The 22,100-nt window shown below is 46.7% G+C and overlaps 1 protein-coding gene across 4 annotated transcripts in view; it reads right to left on the bottom strand.

Moving 5' to 3' along the window:
- Positions 1-1,303: 1,303 nt before the first annotated feature.
- Positions 1,304-22,100, bottom strand: part of fermt2 (FERM domain containing kindlin 2) — a 36,975-nt gene continuing 16,178 nt past the window's right edge. The window contains exons 4-17 of one of the 4 annotated variants that reach the window (XM_084482091.1): positions 18,890-19,018; positions 15,803-15,835; positions 13,673-13,898; positions 13,401-13,503; positions 12,960-13,067; positions 10,762-10,896; positions 10,015-10,064; positions 9,300-9,424; positions 8,834-8,940; positions 8,412-8,633; positions 5,414-5,434; positions 4,541-4,665; positions 4,068-4,209; positions 1,304-3,683 (exon numbers count right to left, since the gene is read on the bottom strand). In XM_084482091.1, the coding sequence (XP_084338217.1) occupies positions 3,510-3,683; positions 4,068-4,209; positions 4,541-4,665; positions 5,414-5,434; positions 8,412-8,633; positions 8,834-8,940; positions 9,300-9,424; positions 10,015-10,064; positions 10,762-10,896; positions 12,960-13,067; positions 13,401-13,503; positions 13,673-13,898; positions 15,803-15,835; positions 18,890-19,018 (1,700 nt within the window). In that variant the 3' untranslated portion in view covers positions 1,304-3,509. The remainder of the gene's footprint in view (positions 3,684-4,067; positions 4,210-4,540; positions 4,666-5,413; positions 5,435-8,411; positions 8,634-8,833; positions 8,941-9,299; positions 9,425-10,014; positions 10,065-10,761; positions 10,897-12,959; positions 13,068-13,400; positions 13,504-13,672; positions 13,899-15,802; positions 15,836-18,889; positions 19,019-22,100) is intronic. The other 3 variants (XM_084482092.1, XM_084482093.1, XM_084482094.1) reach the window with 3 other exon arrangements.

The raw sequence follows: 22,100 nt of genomic DNA, 5'->3' as shown, positions 1-22,100 counted from the left end.
CCCTTACCTGATGGCAAAAGCATTCCCAGTTAGACAATGTCTGCTGTGTACTTGTTTATTATCAGGCTTAAACCCAAAGTGATTTTACTTGAGATGTCATTAATGAGCGGGTAGGGTTAGACATCTGGCTCAAGGAGGCCTTACAGGTATAGAATGTGAATAAGGGAGATTAAACCCAACACCAAACACCCTAGGGAGACAAAGTCTCCACCAAACCTACATGGAACCAGATTTATGAACACCTTTGTATGGTTTATGGGATTAACCAACATGTGGCCTGTATCACACTGTACAGCCATGTCCACCAGACACGTCATATTTAATGTACACACTCTGGAGACGGAGCTTGTTCCAGACGTCTTGGAAGAAGTAAGCATTGATTTAGGTCAGTGGTTTTATAAAAGGGGCCTGAAAAAGTGAAGTTTGTGTTCACTTTGTAGAATAAAATAATCCATGCAGCAGTGTCCACAACTAGGCAACCACATGTACTGTTTATATAAATTGTATAGTTTCGTTTCTAGTTTCAGTATTCTTTTTGTTGGCCCTGGCGCCTAGACACTTTGAGGTCTTTGTCTCCACTGTCGCCCCAAATGGGTTGTCATGGCTACCATGATACCATCTCTGCCGCCCCCCCCCCCCCATGAGATGCATATGCATTATATACTTTAGATATTTTACATTTGGTACTATTGATTAAAATCAATGTTTATTTTCCGTAATAGTTATTGTGAAAGAAAATAACAAATGAATAGCCAGCCAACCCCATTAAATGTTTGCTTCCTTACAATCCCTTCAAATTAAAAGTTATACATATTTTTTTTAAGGAAAAGGACAACTAGCCTTTTTGAAGGACAATTAATAACTTGAACACCTGTATATATAGAAACATAACACATTAAAACAAGATTGTTGTGGACTTCAGATAATTAGTAGCATTAACTGTAATATAATTAACTTAGGTATATCAGCATGTGATTCCTTAGCTCTCATATTGACATTGTTTTCCACTAGCCTACAGTACTCGATTAGAACTACCCAAATTCAGTTATGGCTTTTGGTTTTGGTGTGCGATCTGTACCACCCAAGGATTCTCATTTGCCCCCTCTGGCCAGCACTATGAAACATTTCTGACGCCATTGCTTGGCGAGGAACAGAAAAGAATGGACGGTGGGGAAGTATGGCCTCTGGTGGATATGAAGCTACATCGCAACCCAATGAGATACGTTGTCGTAAAATAAAAACACACGTCTTTCCATCTATGACGCAACAAAAAAATAACCAGACAAAATAAATACAGTCCATGACGAGTTAAATAAAAATTATTTTTATTTTTTAAAATAAATGCATTTTTACAGTCAGCACAACAGGCCATGCACTGCTGCGGTGAACACAGGAAGGCCAACGAAAACACGACCAGAGAGAGCATAAACACCATAGGCTAGGCTCGTGTTCCTCTTCTGCTTGTATCAACCGCTTCGTCTCAAACTCCAGGGTAGAAACCAATGGCGTGCTTATCAACCGTGACATAAACCTGAAACTTAACGCGATACGTTTACAATTTTAGCAAAGAATATTTGAAAGCGAATGCGTCTAAACATTGATAGTTCATATAGTGAGAGCGAAGGGGCAACTGACGGCCACAGACGTTTGAGTACAAAACAGAATGACGAATTAACTAGAGACAGACGACGACACCAAGCACGATTAAAAAGGCGTGAGAAATATCGACATTGCAAAAATAAAACGATCAACGAATGTAGTGAGGACGAACAATCTTCGTAAAATCCTAGAAACCTGGAGTTTGAGACCTCTGTCATCTTCATATAGATTTATATATTTCTTCATCTGAAAACTCAAAAACAAGACAACATTTGCAGGCACAGAGGTACTACACAATGGCCACAAACTACACCCCCCCCATCTTTTTTTTTTCTTCCTGCAACAGTACACTTCCGAAAAAACCCAGAGAAAGAAAAAAGAAGCAGCAACAAATGAAACATCTGTACAATTCTATAAAACCTGTTTTTACATTAGTTACAAAAAACTAACACTTAATTTTACTGTTCTTTCACACTGAGGATGAGCGAGAAACGAACAAAAAAAATACTTGTATATATTCCTTCTTCAAAAAAACTTGGGTGACCTTTTTGCTGGTGCGTGATAAGATAAAATAATAATAATAATACTAATAATACTATACGGTGTAAGGACCAAACAATGGCAGTTAAAAGGTGAGGCGGCGCAATGTTATACAGACTGTGGGGGAGTTTACATGCACTGAGCACAGACATCATAGTGCTTGAACAAGGCAATGCACCACATGCTATTGGTAACGGACATCTCCAAAGTGGCCAGAGGGGCGAGCACAGGTTCTCAATATTCCTCCCCATATTTCACACCACAGATTCCTATGGCCACCATTTCAGATTTTTGCATTCCAAAAAAAAAAGAGAAAAACTGGATATTTGAGAAAATAAAAAATAACAAAAATAAATCCCCCAACAAGGAAATAAATGCTGTTATTTTGTTTGCTCTACACGTGAAAACTGACTTGTCTAATTAAACCAGTAACCACAAGAACAGTGGCATATGGATATGTGAGGTTGCACGCTAGTGTCACAGACCTTTTAGGGTTTTTAATAACTTCTACTACTATCGTCAAGTCTGTTGAAGGTAGGAGGGGAGGGCTCGGTTTAAACTCTTCAAGTATCTTCTTTTGCGTTGAGACGAGCTGCAGAGCAACGACTCGACCCAGAGAAAATCCACCGCTTCGACGCTAACATGGACGCGTTTGGTCGAGACCAAAGCACGAGAAAACGTCTCAAAAAACTAACTTCAATTTCAGACTACAGCTTATTCATAACGCAGGTTCTGGTTCTAAACGATAGAAGTGCTTCGATGTGCCTTCATATGAACTAGAGATAATAACGTGAAAAACATCCTTCATAGAGCGGAGGTGTGTGTGTGTGTGTGTGTGTGTGTGTGTGTGTGTGTGTGTGTGTGTGTGTGTGTGTGTGTGTGTGTGTGTGTAGGGACAGAGTGGATAGAGAGAGAGAGAAAATATAGGAACTAGAACGAGGGTAAGGAAGTCTTTGGCATCGAAAAGGATTCCGGCCATGGGACTGGATTCTATTGGTTGCCGGTGCAACCATTCCACCAATAGGAGGCACAGGAGAACGGCAGGTGAATACGGGGGGGAGGGGTTTCAAACAACAAACATCGTATCTTCCAGAGGTTGTTAAGGCAGGTCCTAGCACAGTGGAGGTCGTGATGGTGGCGGCGGGGGTGATGGAGTTTCTCCGGACTGCGTTAGGCAGACATCTTTAGCAAACAGGATGTCAGGGATTGGAAATGAACCAACAAAAAAAAAAAGAGTGGCAAAGCTTTTTGTCAGACTCTGTAAGCGTCATCATAAACAAAATCACACACGCCAGGAAACAAGAATACAATAGAATAGACATTTCTTAACCCCTCCCCTCTCCACCGTTAGCAGCTTGACCTTTGACCCCTCAGACCCAGCCGCTGGTGAGCTTGTAGAACATCTCCTCGTCCAGGGACTCGTTCTGGTCCTTGGCGCGCGTGGACAGGAAGATGTAGCCCCCGATGAACTCGTGCACCACCTTGCAGTCCACCTCGGCACAGATGAAGGCCAGGCTGGGCTCGTCTGCAAACTCCACCGTCACCTGGTGGTGGTGGTGGTGGTGGAGGAGACGGAGCACAGTGGGGATGTTAAGGGCTTTGGACGTTCACCAACAAAACATGTGGTTGTTACCAATGAACTATTGAAATTGTGTCTTGAGGCCTTGCGTATCGAACCCCAAACCTTCAACCTTCAACCTCCTCAAACAGGATAAGCTTTGAGCAATCAAAGAAAATGGATATAATACAACATTTATACTGCTGTGCCCCCTTTATATTGTTTATGTTATTGTACTTTTATTGTGTGTATGTCTACAAATTTGAAAAGACTTGAAAAAGAAAGATGAAAAAGAAAAATTCAAATATGCATGTTTAAGACAATAAACTGGAGACTCTGGGACACAATGGAAGTGGGAAAGTCCTCATACCATCTTGATCTCCCAGTTGACGTTCCACTGCTTCATGTTGCTGAAGCGCCACGTCTTGATGGCGTCACCGGTGCTGGCGTCCATGCGGATCAGACGGTTGTACGTGATGCCGATAAGCTCCTCCCTCTTCCCGCCCTGGAACCTACAGGCGAGAAATAAATAGAAAGTAATGAAAACCAAAATACTAACTTAAACAACAACTCTTCCCCAAGTACATAAACTGAAAAATTTAAATATTAATATATGCTGGTAATGGAGATCTTTCGGCCGTAGTAAAACTTTTAACTAACTAATACGACTCCAACCAGGGACATGTTGAAGTAGAAAACGATAAAAAAACGATAATAATAAATGGCATTTAATGGCCTTTGGCTGAGAAACAGAGGAGAGTTAATGGTTTGAAATCAGAACTATGACCACCACTTTATTAGTTAAGCGAGGAGGTGCTTTTGGGGGGATTTGAGCAGACGTACTTGGCAAGGAAGTGTGTGATGCCAAACTCGGGCAGCGACTGCCAGGCCTGGATGAAGCGCATCTTGGCCTCGATCAGACTCATCTGAGCCACATTCTGGTGGGCCTCGAGGATCCTGGCTGAGATCTGACACACACACAGAAAAGTTACTCTATGCAAACACACACAACAGCCCAAACAAAAACGTAACTTTGAATGAGTTCAGGTGAAGAAAGGCATTGGAAAGAGACCCTGGGTCCGACAATAACCATAGTGATGTCATCTACTTTATACACACACAGTTACACAACACATGGACTACTACAGGGTCAACCTAAGGAAGCAAACTAGGGTTAATATGCTGTGTGTGTGTGTGTGTGTGTGTGTGTGTGTGTGTGTGTGTGTGTGTGTGTGTGTGTGTGTGTGTGTGTGTGTGTGTGTGTGTGTGTGTGTGTGTGTGTGTGTGTGTGTGTGTGAGAGAGAGATTAAAGGCTCAGTTATGGTTCCACATCGACACAACACAACAACGCAGACGCTTCGAGGTAGTCGTGAACCTGTTTTGGTTCCGAGTCTGGTTTTAGTAAGCGGACCAATCACAGCCCTTGCTGCTGCGTCACCTTGAAGCAAAGTTATAATTTTTGGGAGGCGCACGTCATGCCCTTGCAGTGGACGCAAGGAGGGTCCGCAAGGACGTAAAGGGTCCGTAAACCCCCTTGCGTTGCGTCGACTTGGAACCATAACTAAGCCTTAAGGATGGAACTACACGCTAGTGACACACTACTATTAACAGGCGCACACACTCAAGTTAATGTTAGAGAGCTACTTCTCCCCAAACAGGACAAACTAGGACACAGTGGCTAACACACGGATAACTCACTGTGTCTGTGTCACTTACCAAGTCCCTGATAAAGCCTGGCTGGTGAGGTGAGGCAGAGGTGTGGAAATAAAGAGAAGAAGGAGCATACACAGGGAGAGGAAAACATGAAGAAAAGGAAGGACAGAAAAGGGACAAGGGAAAAAAACAAGGAGGTAAGAACGACACTGAAGGATGGCATATCGTAAAAAAAAAAAATAAAAAAAAACATGCTGTAAACACGAAACCATTAGAGGTGAGCTGCTGGTAGGCTGGGAGGGCTGGGAGAGGGAGTGGGAGCAATATTTGAGGCTAGAGAGAGGAGGGGGGAAAGCATGTCACAGTAGGAGTACAGTGTCTGCCTTTCATCTGGAACACCAAAGAGTAAGGTCAAGGCAAGAGGGTGAGTCTACAGTAACCAGGCCTCAATTATAATAAATCAGATTTTAAATACATTTTGGGAATAGGGAAAATAATTTAATTGGTTGATAGATAAAGCAATGGATTTAGAAATCCGCAAAAGTCATGCGGGAATTATTGTATCTGACCATATTTCTGGCGGCTTATCTGTGACTCCCGAGTCGTTGCTCCTTCTGTGACCACTAGATGGCGACAATTACCAGTGCAGGACGAGTATGAGTATGAGCAGTATGAGCAACTCTTCAACGATACTAAAGTATGTCATAGGGCCACCGTTTTGGTTAATTTAAAACAAAAACACAACAACAACAACAACCCTGTATGCTCCATATTAATTATGTTAATACGATTGCTAAGAAAAACAACCCAAAATATTTAAAAGTGTGTGTTTTCTTGGAACTGTGCTGAAGTCTCCCTGGGAAAGCGTCCAGAAGAACCTCAGTAGTAAGGGGCGGGATGAGTGTGTGCGTGTACGTGTGTACGTGTGCATCTGGCCTAGAGATGGGGGTCGGGATGCACGGCTTCCACAGCTGACTAAGAGAGGGCATATTTCCCGCTCAGCGTGCTCAGTGACGGCTCATTTCCTGACCCGCCACGCCCACACACACGGCCCTAAGCATACCCCCCTGTAAGAGGGTGGTCTGGTTGAGTGGAGCCAGACCAGATAGAGACCACCGGCGCCCCCTGCAGGCCTTTCCACCGTCAGACCACCAAACATTCTGATCTACTTTACACACGAGTCCGACCTCAAACGCTGACGCATCGAACCATGCTCTGAATTTCTCCGGTGCGCGTTAAACGTGTTTTTATTATTAGATTATACTCCTTTTAAATACATTATAAATCCCAGATGACACACACGGCTGTGATTTCTATCGGGGCCGCGTCGCTCTGCAGACATTTCCTGCTCGAGGATGCGTCACGCCCACTCGACAGTCATCAGAATCCGGCGGCCTCTCTCTGGCTAGACTGCCACTTCAAGCTGGGGTGATGGTTAGGGGGAGAACCAGACTTCTACTGAGTCATCACACACACACAGACAGAGCCACCCCCTCTTAAAACACCCTCTCCCCAGGACCACTCCCGTCCTTCTGCAGAGCTTAATGCAAACCAGGCCCTCCACCCCTCCGCTCTCGGTACAGGTACATATTTGATGTATACGTTTGATCTCACACACACACACACACACCACACACACACACACACACACACACACACACACACACACACACACACACACACACACACACACACACACACACACACACACACACACACACACACACACACACACACACACACCCCCTATTGGTTACAGCAAAGAAGAGCCCAGAATTACTTCTGGATATTATATTATAACAGATGACATTGGAACGAGAATCAGAACGAGTACTTCAATGACACATTAGAATAGGAAATTATCCGATCGGAAACTGACATGGATATCAGGGACAGTTCACTCTGTAGTTCTGAACACATCCATGTAGATCTTCATACATGAAGTATACTTAGTTTTTATACAGAATGTGACCTTCCACCTGAATTAGAGTGAGAGAAATAGTAGAGTAGAGTGTGAGCCAGAGACTTCAGCCTGACAACAGCGTGACTGTAATAATCAGGTATAGCAGTGGAACCGTCTGCTGTCCTGGCTTCTCCTCAGACAGAGACAGAGGGGCGAGAGAGGGAGAGAGAGAGGGGCGAGAGAGAGAGCGATGAAGAGAGCAGAGGGAGAAAGAAAGAGGGGAGCGAGAGAGACTGAAACAGAAAGGGGAGAGAGAAATAGACAGAGGGAGAGAGAGAAAGCAAAAGAAAGAGCGAGGTGATAAATAGTGCAAGAGAGGGAGGGACAAAGAGAGAGAGAGACAATGATGGGCAGACATAGTGGGAGTTTGTGAACTCAAGGGTGAGGGAGGGTGTGTGGCTGGAGTTTGGGGTGGAGGCTGGAGGAGGGTGCGAGAGGCTGCATTCCAACACAACACAGCGCCAATGCCAGGAGGCACCCATCTGGGAAACATCAGTCACTCCTCCACCTTGCTCCACCTCCTCCTGCGCCTCCTCTTCAGGAAACACATCAACAACCCCTTCCCCCAAAACAACACACGTCTCCTGTATGGATATTCCTGGCTCACACTCCCTGAGGGACACTCCACACTGCTGTTGCCTTCACCTAGCCCACCCTTCAGAGCAGGATCCCATACTGCAAACCTCTCTCCTATGATATGATGCCCATCTCCCAACAGAAATAGAAGCCATTGGTAGTTTTGATAAATTCCCACATAAAAACATTGTAAAAACATTTTCCTTTCTGCAGACTTTATCCTGGTTGGCATATTTTGTACATGGCTGTAGGTACCGTTTAGCGTTTATTTTCTATAGTGCAATATATCTATGGCTGATATTGCACTATATAAGAATATTACATTTATATTTTGATTATATTTAATCTTGTCGTTTGACATGTTCTTGTGTTCTTTTGCTGCTGTGGATCCCTGGATTTCCTCTACTCCATTAATAAAGTCTAATCTTATCCTCGTACCATTTTGTACTCATGTCCCCCCTCGTCACCAACGCTCCCGTGCTCCGGTGAGTCTAGTGCACACCCGTCTGCTCCCAGCGTTACCTGCTTGTTCTTGTACTTCTTCAGGTAGCGCGGGGACACCAGGCACTCGGGGTTGATGTCGGTGGTGATGGGCTCGGCGATGTACTGGGGGTCGGGGTTCATGTGCTGCATCTTCAGGAAGGACAGGATGTTCTGCACCTCCAGGTTGTAGGAGCTGTCCGCCATGGTCTTCCCCTTGGAGGCCAGGCGACACGCCGCCATCCAGTGGGCATACTGCTTCTCCTGTGTGTGTGTGTGTGTGTGGGCGGGAGTATGGGGGTCAGGACAATATGGCAAAATAATAATCAAATATATATAGTATAATAAATAATATATAATAATAAAATAATACATTTTTTCAGTTATTAAGTGTGTAACATGGATATTTAATGAAATCCCTCCATGGTGTGTGTTGAATTTGTGTGGCCGAGTTTTTTTTGTACCATGTCACACCGTAGCCAGATCTCATTCATGCCGTCCGCCACAGGGATTAGCAGCTTGATGTTGAATTTCTGACCGGAGATGTTGACATCTGGAGTTACCTCACAGCCTGCACACACAGAAGCCACAGTTCAGAGAGGGTGGGGGGACTGAGGGTCATGGGTCACTCAAATTCTTACATACGCACACTCAACACATTGGAAAGGATAACATACATTCTTGTGTCCGTGTCTGTGAACGCAGGTCTGAGTATATGTGCGCATGTTTCACTGTGTGTGCTGTGTGTGGCTGTGTGAATGGATGCATGCATGAAGGTGTGTGTGTGTGCATCAAATCAATTTTATTTCTGTAGACGTGATGACAGTTACAGTATCAAAGGGCTTCACTTGTGCGTGCGTGCGTGCGTGTGTGCGTGCGTGCGTGTGTGTATGGCGATGCATGCGCAGATCTGTGCATGTGCCTCCGCACCTCTGAGGTTCATCTGGAGAGCGGGGGTGCCGTGCGCCTCTTCCTTGGTCTTGTAGCAGGAGACGGTGATGTCCTTGAACGTGCACCAGTACTGCTTGTGACTCTTCAGCGTCAGTTTCTTGGGCCTAGAGGAACAAACACAATATAGAGACCACGTCAGCCTTCAAAAGACGCAGAAAAACTAAACCACACCAAGGCCTTCCTCTTTCTCCACTAGTAAGGAAGAGATGGAATAGGAGGCAGAGGAGACTGAAGAGAAGAAAATGAGGTGGAGGAGAAAATAATGAAGAGGAGGAGGAGGTGGTTCAGGAGAATAGTACCAATAACAAAACAAAAGAGCATGGAAATAAGGATCACATATATGCACTGGTCCCACCTGAAGTCTCTCTGTCTGACTAATAAGAGGACAATTATAGCAGAAATAGTCATTCAACACCCCCCCCCCCCCCCCCCCCCGCCGCCTGTTTAGATTTAGTTTCCTGAGTAAATTAAAGTCACAAGGTGATGATGTCATTCACCAGCAGAAGAGATGAATCAAAATCATCTCAGACAATTACGAGGCCTGGCCTCTCTCCCCTCCCTCTCCTCTAGAGATGTGATTTCAAACATAACATGCTTTGGGCAGATGTGATCTCTGCACACATGTTGTTGCTAACAACAGAGAATAACCATCGCCGTAGTTCAGGGCTAGATGAGCTCACAGCTCTGGACTTACTTGAAGATCTTGACATAGTCGGCTAGCTCGGGGATAGATGTGATATCACCCTGGAAAGCAGAAGGAAGACAGGCCAGAAGTTAAACGGATGTATTATTTATAAAAATTGACCAAACACATTTTTCCAAACGTCTCCACATCCTGGAGTGTCACATGCTGCCGAATGCTTTGAGAAAATGCTTATTATGTGATAAAAAAAACACTGCCCCACTTCCTGTGATAAGCTGATAAACGGGCTGGTTAAACAATGGATATCAGGCTAGCCCCACTTCAGGACCTATCCCTCTTGGAAGGGATTCAGCAGCACTATATCACACCCCCACCCACTTTTGTCAGCTTCAGACAACCTAAATAATGTTGCAATAGTGGTACGAGTCACTGTGTGGCATCCTTTCCCACGCCCAGCGCACAGCATATGTGCAGTCAGAACTCTTGATAAGTGTGTGCACGCACACGACTTGGCACATTAGACCTAGACGCAAAATGAACACGCCACACACAGACACATGTGCACGCACATGCTGACCCACTCAAAGGTGTGCGTGATCAAACAACATGCACACACTGACAAACGCTGACACACACAGAGCAACACATACACTTAACTCGGTACATCAGAACCAGACAATCCAAAATTACCACAAGGTCGACGAATCAAACAATAGACCCACAGTGAGAAAACATTAATGAAGAATAAAAACACATGCATGATGAGGAGGCTGAGATGGAGGAGGGGGGGGCCCGTACCAGCGTGTTGGAGGTCTTGCCTCCCTCCAGGGTGATCTCCAGGTCCGACAGGGCCGCGTCCACCTCGTCCACCTCCTTCTCACTGTTGTTCATGTGGTGGTCCGAGGACATGATGGACAGCTTGTTGATGTGGTACTGCATGGGAGAGAGAGAGGAGAAGAACGTTTGATCTACTACAGCAGCATTTTCAGCCCATATTAAAACTGTCACATGATAAATCAGCTTTCTCTCCTCACATACACGTGACACCGGGGGGGGCATCAGCACAATCTCAGTTTTGTTGTTTGTAACAATGGAAGGTGGAGAACATTGCATCGAAACCACAACTGTGGCTTCGCCCTGGCCATGAGTCACAGACACTAAATACAACTTGTTGACAAATGGTATTTATAATGCAAATCCTGTACTGTTACCCCTAGTCCCCCCCCCCTGTTAATATATGAATGAACAGCTGTTGGGGGGGGAGGAGAAGAGAGAGGGAAAGGGATTGAGAAAGAGGAAGAGAGAAAAAGAAGGAAAGAAAAGAGAACAATTTAGGTTCCAAAAGCTTCCTCTGTCCAACCCTTTCCCTCTCTTCCAACCTAACCTACTGTGCTTTTTCCTACCTTACCACACTGAAAGAGAGAGAAATGTGTTGCAAAAGCCATCTAAGGTTACAGCATCAGGGACAAAGGGAATTCCATTGAATGTTTCTCAATGTCTCACTCCTACACTCTTCCCTAACTTAAACTTGCTTTTTAAAAGCAACAGAGGGACCCCTCTTTTCTGCGTGTTCGTATGTGCTCATGAAGCAGAAATCGAATAAGACAGAGAACTGATTTTAAGAAGATACCTACCACACACACCTTTTTGAGCAGGGCTAAGGATACACGACAAACTGCTCTTCTTCGCGACATGTTGGCCAGCCAAGCGGCAAGCTGCTAAATTGACATGTCCAGGTGACAGCCTGGTAAACCTAGCTAACCAGCTACTGTATGAACACAATCCGTCTTATTTTAGACCAGGGTATCCATTCTTTCTCAGCGACACCTTAAAAAAAAATGTCCACGCGGGACATAACAGGAAGCAAGTCAAGTGTAATATTAGCCGCGTCTCTCTAACGAGACACCAAGTTACACTTTGCATGGAAATAGGAATGACGATGATTGCAAGCGGGACCCTTGCAACCTTGAAGGGGGGGGGGGGGGGGGGGGGTGTGGTTGGTTGGGTGGGTGGGTGGTCCGGGCCTGGTCTGGCACTGCGTGTCTTCCTGAGGACTAAGGATGCTCTATAATTACTCCAGGGGTGAGGACAAGGTGGCGTCCCCCGGTCTTCGCCCCAGGGCTTTACGAGGGTTAGAAATAGCAGGGGCAGCAACCCCCAGACTAAGAGGGCAAGCCAGCGGGGCGGCGGCTTTACTCCAGCCTACCCGACCCCCCACGCCCCTACTACCCGATACATCAAAACAGAAGCTCCTCCTTCTCCTCTTCCGTCACATAACTTCCACATAGCACGGCAGTTGAAAAGTGCCTGAGGCTCTGACTGAGGCTCTGAGCCGTGGCCATATCTTAGCAACAAATGTTAAGCATGAGCATAGTCTACTTATTTTGTGATGCCGCTGGACCAGTGGCTTAGGTTTGGCAGCGTAGTAGAGCTACCGGGGGATACCATCAACGTATAGAATGACTCTATAGGACCCCACGAGGAGTCAGAACGATTCACTACACATGGCAGTATATGTAGTGTGCCCCGAGACGTGCAGCTACTGAGCTACTGAGATAGGTCTGTGTTGAACTCGGCGATGCTAGGAGGAGCCACGCCCGAAAATATTTTTTTCAAAGTAATCCACTTCCATCAATGAATGCAGTTTTATAATGCATTTTCTTGACCTCTATTAGCACCTTTTGTAACCATGTCCAATGGCCAAGTGCTAATGCTGCAGAACAGGAAGCTATAACCCGCCCAACCACTTCATTATGATACGGTCCAGAAGGCAAGCAGCCCAAATCAGAAAATAATATAATACAAAACTACTACTACTGCAGCATTTCAAATTGCTCTGCCTGACTAAGGAATAGTGAACCAGGCTAACTCAGACTCTAGCAGCAGACATACATGACCCAACCCACAAGTACACCCAAAGAAAAACACACAAAAATACACACAAACACTAAAAAAAGACATACAAACATAAAAAAAGAAAACACAGGTTTCCTTACCTGCAGGGCAGCAAACATCATCATTTCCTCCTCGGTGCACTCAATTTCCTCCAGCAGGATGGCCCACTTGGCCTGTTCATAGAGCTGGTTGACCCGGATGGCATCATACTGCAGGGAGGGAAGCATGAAGGTGTGTGGTTCAAGGACACAGCCTTAAAGTATAACACAACCACTAGGGGTGCCCTTGAATATGTGTGATTCAAATCTTTGATAGAAATCCAATTGCTCGTCTTCTAGAAAGAAAGGCCTAGAAGTAATCAAATTTTAAATTTTTATTGTGGGGGTGGGGGATTGAGTGTGTGTAATATGCTGTGTTATGTTTTGCTTTCGATATATGTCCATATGGTTTGTTTGATAACAACTTTGTGTAATGTCAGTACACTGACACCTGACATGAATGTACAACACACACACCAACACACACCTAAAGGGGATTGTTACCTTGGGGTTTAGGTCAAAGAAGCTGTGGTATTTAAACCGGAGCAGCAGAACCTCGTTCTCCTTCACGTCCTGCTCCATCAGAGACCTGGAGGAGTCCAGCCAGCTGGACACGAAACACAGGCCATTACCATCTCCTCTAGCCAACAGGAAATACTTGCACGTTCACTCCTACACTCGTCTGCAACACTAGTTTGCACAGCACGGTAGCTACAGCGCTAAATAAGGATCTCTGCCACTCGGCTACTGGAGCGGTCCTGAGAACAGCCGCTCACCCCTGGTTGATCTTGGCCTTGTCTAGGAGGGACTGGGGCTTGTAGAGCTTCACCAGGATGTCCGGGGAGGAGATGGGCTGGCTGACGGCCAGGATGCTGGGGTTCCCCTCGGACAGGGGGCTGTCGCCAAACCAGGCGGTGGTGGGGGACAGGGGACTGCCATCCCGGGAGTCATAAGTGGGGGTCATGGTCTTGCTGTAAAGACCCGGGCTGGAGTAGATGCTCCCTGAGAACAAAGACACACACGTCATTCACTTGTTGCTGTTCGCACACACACACACAAATGCACACACTGTATTAACTGCATTAAAAAGGGCCCTTTATTTTACTACCATGTGCAATGTTGATTATCGGCCCGATAGTGACATCCACATGGGTATGTTTAACCAAATGTATAGTGGCTAGATGAGCCGACCAATTGGCTTGTATTGGCTAATCAACATCACACCTTGTAGTAAAATACCGGTCTGGTTAAGTACACACCTCACAACCATGTCTTTCAGTGTGAAATATCTTCCAAACCAAATATCAATACAACAGCAAAAAATGCACATTGGCGATAATATCAACAGCTTCTTCAAACAAAAAAATCTTTACCACACACACACACCCACCCCTAGCTAGCCATCAGGAACACAACACGACATGACGACCAGCTAGCCCACATGCGGCTAATTGGTTTCAATTAGGTCCTCCCGCTGTTGGCTGGACTCAGGGTATTTTTCAGCATGCAGTCAAATGCACCCAATGATGAGGGCCACCCACTTATACACAGTCACACACAGAGACACAAAGGTGGAGAGGGGGGGGGGGAAGATCCACAGGAAGTCAGAATATAAACACCATGTCAACTGAGATATGACACGGTATCTAAATAAATAAAGCTTAATATGGACAATTTCAATTAAATAATATTTTTTGTTCTACTAGTGGTGTTTGCTTATATAACCAGGGATTCATAATGTTTGTTCTCCGCTGAAAGAAAAATAAGGTTGCATTTCCTGTGTTGGGCCTCTTCTGCCGTCCTGGTCCCGTCCTCCCGCTCTCGGCGGGGACCCGGGGAGAGAGGCTATGATGTAGCGGCGCAACACTAAATCCCGACCGTAAACAGGAAATGAGCGGGGGGTTGGTGTGTTTGTGGGCGGGTGGCCGGGGTCATGTGAATGAGTCCCAGGCTGTGGAGACTCATCCTCGGCAAAGGAGGTGGTTGTTGTGGAGCGGTTGGGTCCCCGCTGCAGGGTTCAAGAGGTCAGGGAGAGCGCTAGTGGGAGAGAGTACTCCCACGTCCGCCTATGTTCTCCCGAGGAATCCCAAGTATCCACGGGGAGAGTGGCTCCGGAGGAAAGGGGAGAGAGCAGGCGAGGCAGCCCTGTTTGACCGGCCGAAAGGACTGAAATAGGCTTAAATTAGCGCTTGTGAACCTCGAATCCCCGTCTCCCTGCAGACTGAGGAGACATTGAGAGTGAAGATGGGTAAGGAGGGCTGGGACTTTGATACAAGGCCTGGACGTAAACTCTGTTCACCAACACCATCGACATAGGGAAGTGACTGGTGGTCGATGGTTGGTTTTATGCTAATTTCAGACAATGGATTGGCAACATCCATTAAAAATGCTACGCTATCTATAATTAAATACAAAAACTTTTTTATATTCTGTTGCCAATGTCTGGTGTGTGGCGTTTCTGAATCTGACTTTGAAGATGATTGATAGACAATTTAAAAGAATAGTGTACTATTTTCCCCAGATAGAAAACAAAACAATGAATATGGCCTCTTCATTTTTACAGTGCTAAAAAAAAGAAAAAAAAACATCTTCTGTCCAGTAAAACCAGTCCGCAGGACCAGTGGAGATGGAGTACATAACAAAAGCCACTGAACTCTAGCGCTAAAGGGTGCCGAGGCGGCCATCATGTGAAAATGTGATCAGTCAGCTGACATCCCCACAGGAAGAGGTCAGGTGACTGCTGCCGCTGCCGGGGCTATGCTACGGTTGTAGCCAGTCAGGTGGCCTGGGTGTGCTGGGTTGCAGGGAGGGAGAGTGAGTGAAGGAGAGGGAGAGGGGAAGAGGCGAAAAAGCAGGGTGAAAAAGCAGCAGAGAGTAGTCAAGGACAGGGAAAGGGGAAAGCTTACCTTTGACAGGTCCGATGTATATTATCTCAGAGGCTAGGACAGAAAGGAAAAGAATACAGGGGATAGGAAAAAAAGGACAAAAAGAGACAAATGAAGGAACGTAAGAGGAAAGAACAAAAACAAATCAAGACAGAGGACAGAATTAACAGTTAACTGGAAACGCTCATAGGAAAAAGAGAGAGGAGGGAAGAACGGGAATACATGGAAATATAAAGAGGAATATGAAGATAGAGATTTGTGGTGCTTTTATTTTGAAAAGGGCACATGACTCAGTTTGCCCAAAACGCAGGCAGAACACCCATTGGCACATCTGACATTTTCAGTCACCCATCCCTGGTCATCCAACACAATTTGACAGATGGTGAATCCCAGGCCGCAGTGAGGAGGGCGTTGGTTCGATGTCCACCATGTATACATACATACCGCAGCGCGGATGTCAACAATGTTGCTGGCCATCCAAGGAATGTCATCACTCTGTGTGCGTGTGTCTGTGTCTGCGCGTGTGCGCGTGTGCGTGCGTGTGTGAGACTGTGTGTGTATAAATGGTAAGTGGAGATCAGCAATCAGCCTCAGTGGGACCCAATGAGCCTCTAACGTGACCATGAGTTGGGCCCCTTGTTCTGACTCACTGGGACAGCTGGGGCTGGATTAGAAACACGGCTTTCCCAAAGTAATGACACACTTTGCAAAAAGGAGAGTTGGTGCTGCTAGCATTTTAAGTAGGAAAGCTAAGTGAAGGAAGGCTTTGGACACACCAAATTTATATTTAATAATGAAAAGAAAAAAGACTTGATGTGTAAAAGGAGAGGCCTACGGTTCTACTGGACTTCCTGTGTGTGAACAACATTGCTGCTTCCCTGCGGAGCCCCGCTTGCCCTTGTGATTCCCATCAGAAGACCCGGGTGAGCTAGAATAAGTCCCAGGGGGGGCCAGGATAAGTTGCGGGGGGCGAGGAGGCCAGGGCCTTTCCCAAAACACCACCAAATAACTCCCCATAATCTGCGCGTTAAATACACACAACTTCGGTAGCATGCGATCTGATAGGGCCAGAGCAGGAAGTGTATGCGTGGGTCACATACGTGTGTGTGCGTGTCAGTGTGTGTGTGAAAAAGGAAAGAAACTGGAAGGGCAGTGTACAGTAAACAGATTCTGCACATTCCTTTTGATAGCATGTGTCCTCCCATCCTCGACTAGCACTGCAGTCGGCAGACGGGAGCGTATTATTTTTGAAAGGAAGGGAGTGATTTTGGTTAGAGTGGCTGGAGAGATAGATTGTTACGACACAAAAAAAGAAAAGAATGCAAGGTGGGATTTTGTGTCGAGTGTCCGTAAACAAATATAATTCAAGCCTACTTCCTGACCCTCGTTTCTTCCGTGTAATTATACATGGGAAAAAATACTTTTCTGCGGGTTCAGATGTGTATAGGGTGAGATCAACGGTGGTCCCTGACAGGACAGGACAGAGCCGATCGGGGGGGAAGAGGAGGTTCCCAAACCAGAACACAATGGGTGCCATTCACTGCCGCTCTGTGGCGTGAGCGTGAGCGGCTGGCACTAACCTCGAGACCGCGATTTGGCTTCATTCGCCATCGCCCGCTTGTATGTCCATGGTTCCCATCGTCAGGGGAAAGGAGGGGACGCAAGGGAGGGGGGAGGGTGGGAGGGAGGGGGGAGGGTGGGAGGGAGGGGGGAGGGTGGGAGGGAGGGGCGGTGACGGGGGAGGTTGAGAGAGTACCCTTCCACTTTTGCAGCCCTGAGTTTTGGGTTTGGAAACGGCAGCGTGACCAACTATGTGTGGAATTCAAACCATTCCTGGTCGGCACCGCCAAGGAGCCGGGAGCGGGGTGCGTAAGGTCCCACGTTGGCCTCAACTCACACGTTCATATTTGGTCACTGCAAACACACTGCTGCGATCTGTATTTATTCTGCTGGCTGCCTCACCACAGAGGAAAACAATACGAGGGAACCTGCTATTTCAACCTGCTCCTAAAAGTGGATGTTTACACTTCAGAAATAAAATGGAGAGAGACCATCACAACCAATATCGGCGGTTTCCAAACGTTTTTGCCATATTCAATGCATCAATACATTGAACAATGTACTTTTTTTATTGATTAAAAAAAAAAAATTCCGCTAAAATAGCCGTTGGAAATAGACGGCCAAATGCCCCAATTGACCAATCAGAATCGCCAAAGCCGTGTAATAAATGAATGCATACCTCAAGAGCAAGTAACAGGTTATTTTCCTTATCATCCAGAATAGTACAGTGTTTTTTATTCACAGTACTCTTGAAGTCCCGTGGTACTATCTCATCTAAAGTCTACATAATATATAAAACACCATTTTTATGTTCTGATTATTTTGAAGTACACACGTCCATGTCTTAATGGGAACAATGTCTACAATGAGTGCACTCACACCGGCGCCACAAAGCAGCCTCGCTTTAACTTCCAGCGCTGCTCTAAACCTGGACCGTAAGAGTCGAGGGCCACGGTGACATCAATTTTGGGTCACACCGACTTGCATGCCGACATGGACTACTGTACGTCAACAAGGCGGCACGCATTTCAATTGTATCAGAATTCAATGTGTTTGTTTACTGCTCGTGTGTGAAATGCATTTCTGAAGGTTTGTCCCGCCTGTTTGTATACAATCTGCGAGCGTTTCCCCCTTCCATCCCATCTCCCTGCATTACTGACCTATTACGGAAGACCTTGTTATGTTTTTTAAATCCCCTGTATTATTGAATGATACTGTTTTGAAATGTCTGTTTAATATAAAAGGCTTCTTGTGGTAAGGAATTTCAGGGTAACTCAGATGATGAACCAGGCATCTCTCTCTGATTGCAGTGAACCATCTCTATTTACTTTAAAATGTGTTTGGATAAGAGCATCTTTAAAAAAAGAACATCCCGGGTGTATCCTTCCTGAAATTAGCCAGAGGTGCTTGACCTAACCTCCATGTGCCCACAGCTGTAGAGTCCCTCACAGCTCTGGCAAGTACACAGCAAGTACTCACAGCTGTAATGGTGGCATTATCCTCATGGAGTACTCCCACCCACCTGGCCACCCCCCACCGTGGGCTCACCTGATCCGGGTGTCAACATGGGACCCTCCAGCTCGAGGGCCTCCTCCTCTGCCTCCTCCAGCTTTTTCTTCTTCTTCTTCGGATCGCGGGGTTTACGCAGCAGGGACAACTCCTCTGGGTGGCGGATATCTTTCGGGGGGGGGGGGGGGGGGGGGGGAAGAGAGGAGAAAAGAGGTGAGGTTGAATATCATATGTGTGTGCCAGAGTTGATGTCACATGAAAACACAAGCCTGCCCAGCAACCAGCTACGGGTGGGGGGGCTCAGATGAGGCCAGGAGGACGCACAGATCTTGTGTCCCGTTGTCACAGGAGACCTGATTTATGCACGCTGCAACCGACGGCTTGGAATGGCCCGCAGGACAGGAGGCCAAGCGGGGAGTGTAACAGGGGACAAATGACGTAAACTAATCTGGGGGGGGGGGAAGAGGAGACGGGACAGAAAAAGAACAGAGAAGAAGAAGAACAGAGAGGAGACGATGCAGATGAAGGGTAACAATCATACACAGCTGCATGCAAAGGAAAGGGTGGAAAAATCGCAGATCCCTTTTTCTCAGGACCCCTACAAATCTTCATCGAGCTGTAATCCCCGGACTAGACGGGGAGGACAGGCCCTCAGTCTCAGTCCATCACTCTGTCGTCTACTCTCTTCCTCCATCTGTCTGTCTCCAGCTCTTCCTGTCTGTCAGCACATTGCAGCCTTACGCACGCACCATGTCTCACACACACACACACACACACACACACACACACACACACACACACACACACACACACACACACACACACACACACACACACACACACACACACACACACACACACACACACACACACACACACACACCAGTGTTGCCATTAGCTCAACACTGCTAACATTCCGATAGCCAGGATGCTAACAACCAAGTAAACAAATCAGATTGCAACTCACACTGTGTACCCGTGCTGAGAAGTATGTTGATGTTTATTTACGTGTGTGTACATTCGTACGCACCCGTGCGTGCAACTCAAAGCGTTGAAGATACATACTCCAGATTTGGTCTGATGACTTAAACAGAGTAAGAGCCGGGCCCCCCTATCCTGGACCTCCCCATCCCCCTCACCTCCCCCTCCACCCCCCCCCATGGTCGGCGAGGGAGGCCAGGGAACCATCACTCAGTGGCGGCCATGATGCCGTAGGATGGGCCCCGGAGGGAGGGGAGGCCCGCTGCGAGCCAGGCTCTTTCCAGAAAGCCTGGAAGGAGCAGCGCACGTATGCCTCATATGGTCTGCACTGGGATCCTACTGGTGAAGAAACCCAGGGAAGGCTGAGCGATAGAAGAGGCCAAGGTATATATTTCATTACAATGCGCTTTACTTCATCTGTGGTAGATTGCAGCAGCAGCAGCAGCTGCCCCGGGACTTTTTGGATTGCCTCATGCTCATTTACAATGTCATGGGTGTGCATCTTGTATAACGTGAAGAGATGAGACTATGGGGGGATGGGGGAGAAGAAGGAAAGAAAGAAAGATGTGGACAGAAAGGAAGAAGAGAGAGAAAACCTATTGGCCTGGCGAGAACTACTTGTTTAGTTTGTGTTACTAAAGCAAAAGCATTCCACTGGTTTTAAGGACTACCAGATGGGAGCTGGCTCTCCTTCCTCCACCCACTCTCTCGTTCCCTCTTTTTCTCTCTCTCTCCCTCTCCCTCCCTCTCAGCTCTCTTCTGTTCCGCAAGGCACAATCCCTGTGCCCTTATACAGCCATGCAGTCGTGCTGCCTAGCTCTAGCCCGGTTGAGCTGTGCAGCCCAACGCGTGTGTGTGTGTGTGTGTGTGTGTGTGCGCGCGCATGTGTGCGCGCATGTGTGAGGTATGTGGCATTTTACTACGATGTCAAACAAACCAAGTCACTCGGTTGATTTATTCCTGATGATCTCACAGCAAATACCACCAAGAGAATTAAAATTATATGGGAGTCTGCGGAGGAGGAACAAATTGTGACACAAAAAAAACGCACATTTAAGAAGGGTTGGGGTTTTGAAGGATTGACAAAATAAATGAACAATCTAGATCAACAAAAGGAACTGGCTAGCAAATGTCACATTGGCATAGGGCAGAGTCAGAAAGCTTTCAGTTCATAACAATTAAATATCGGCAAACCCCAGGTCTGATGAAGCACACAAGCAGAAGGAGAGAAAGACTCTACTAGTAACTATTCTCCCCAAGATATGACAACAACCAAGGCAGCCAAGAAGAATTATCACTGCTGTCACAGCAATTTGTCCTGAGTTTTGCTATTTGTCCCCTTCTCTGAGCCACAATTTGACATGTACACTTAGGGGGATTGGGTGGGGGGGGGTCTGTTGTACATGTAGGGTGATAATCCAACAAGTGTGCAGGCAGGCTGCTACTGTACGCCTGGCTCTCCTACACTGACCAGATTCTGTTCAGGTGTGGCCAGGAGTGACAGTGCTAGACAGTTCAAGACCTCAATACTAGAGCTAGCATGACTTCCATAAGCAGACGCCAAGTCAGAACAGGGCCTTTCTCGGTCTCCTCTCGTCGGTCGTTCTGTGAGCCCTGGCGGTGATTGGGCCTGCAGCCAGGCTGAAGGGGGATAGACAAGCAGCCAGAGACACAGAGAGAGAGAGAGAGAGAGAGAGAGAGAGAGAGAGAGAGAGAGAGAGAGAGAGAGAGAGAGAGAGAGAGAGAGAGAGAGAGAGAGAGAGAGAGAGAGAGAGAGAGAGAGAGAGAGAGAGAGAGAGAGAGAGAGAGAGACCTACGATAGCATCCACTCCTTGGAAGTGATGATTCACCAGAGTGAGCGAGGTTAGCCGCAGAACAATCACACACGTCGTCATATTCTAATTTTACAGTGCCACGGTCTGCAAAGTAAACGTGGCCTAAAAGAGAGAAGGAGCAAACACCCCTACATGGAGGGAAAGGAGAAGGGAGTTGAATAGGAGAGGTCCGCCTCAATCGACTGTCGCCCCGACGACTCGGTTACTCGTTCTTTGAAGCTGCTTTCTGGGCTGCGACCTGATCGATCAGCTAATATCCTGGGGAGATGGATCAATAGCTTGTTTCCTTGGTGAATTGAATAGACTACAGGATACAAATTAGACCTTCAAGTACAAGTCAATTATACCCTTCGACCTAGGAGGATGTGGATAAAGAGTGGGGTACGTTGTTGAGGTCCAAAGACAAATCTACCATCAACTTTAAACACAGACTC

Source organism: Micromesistius poutassou (assembly GCF_964030765.1).
Source record: "Micromesistius poutassou genome assembly, chromosome: 17".
NCBI classification, from domain to species: domain Eukaryota; kingdom Metazoa; phylum Chordata; class Actinopteri; order Gadiformes; family Gadidae; genus Micromesistius; species Micromesistius poutassou.
Note: the sequence above shows the minus strand (reverse complement) of the source record. Positions and strands in the feature narration are given on the sequence as shown.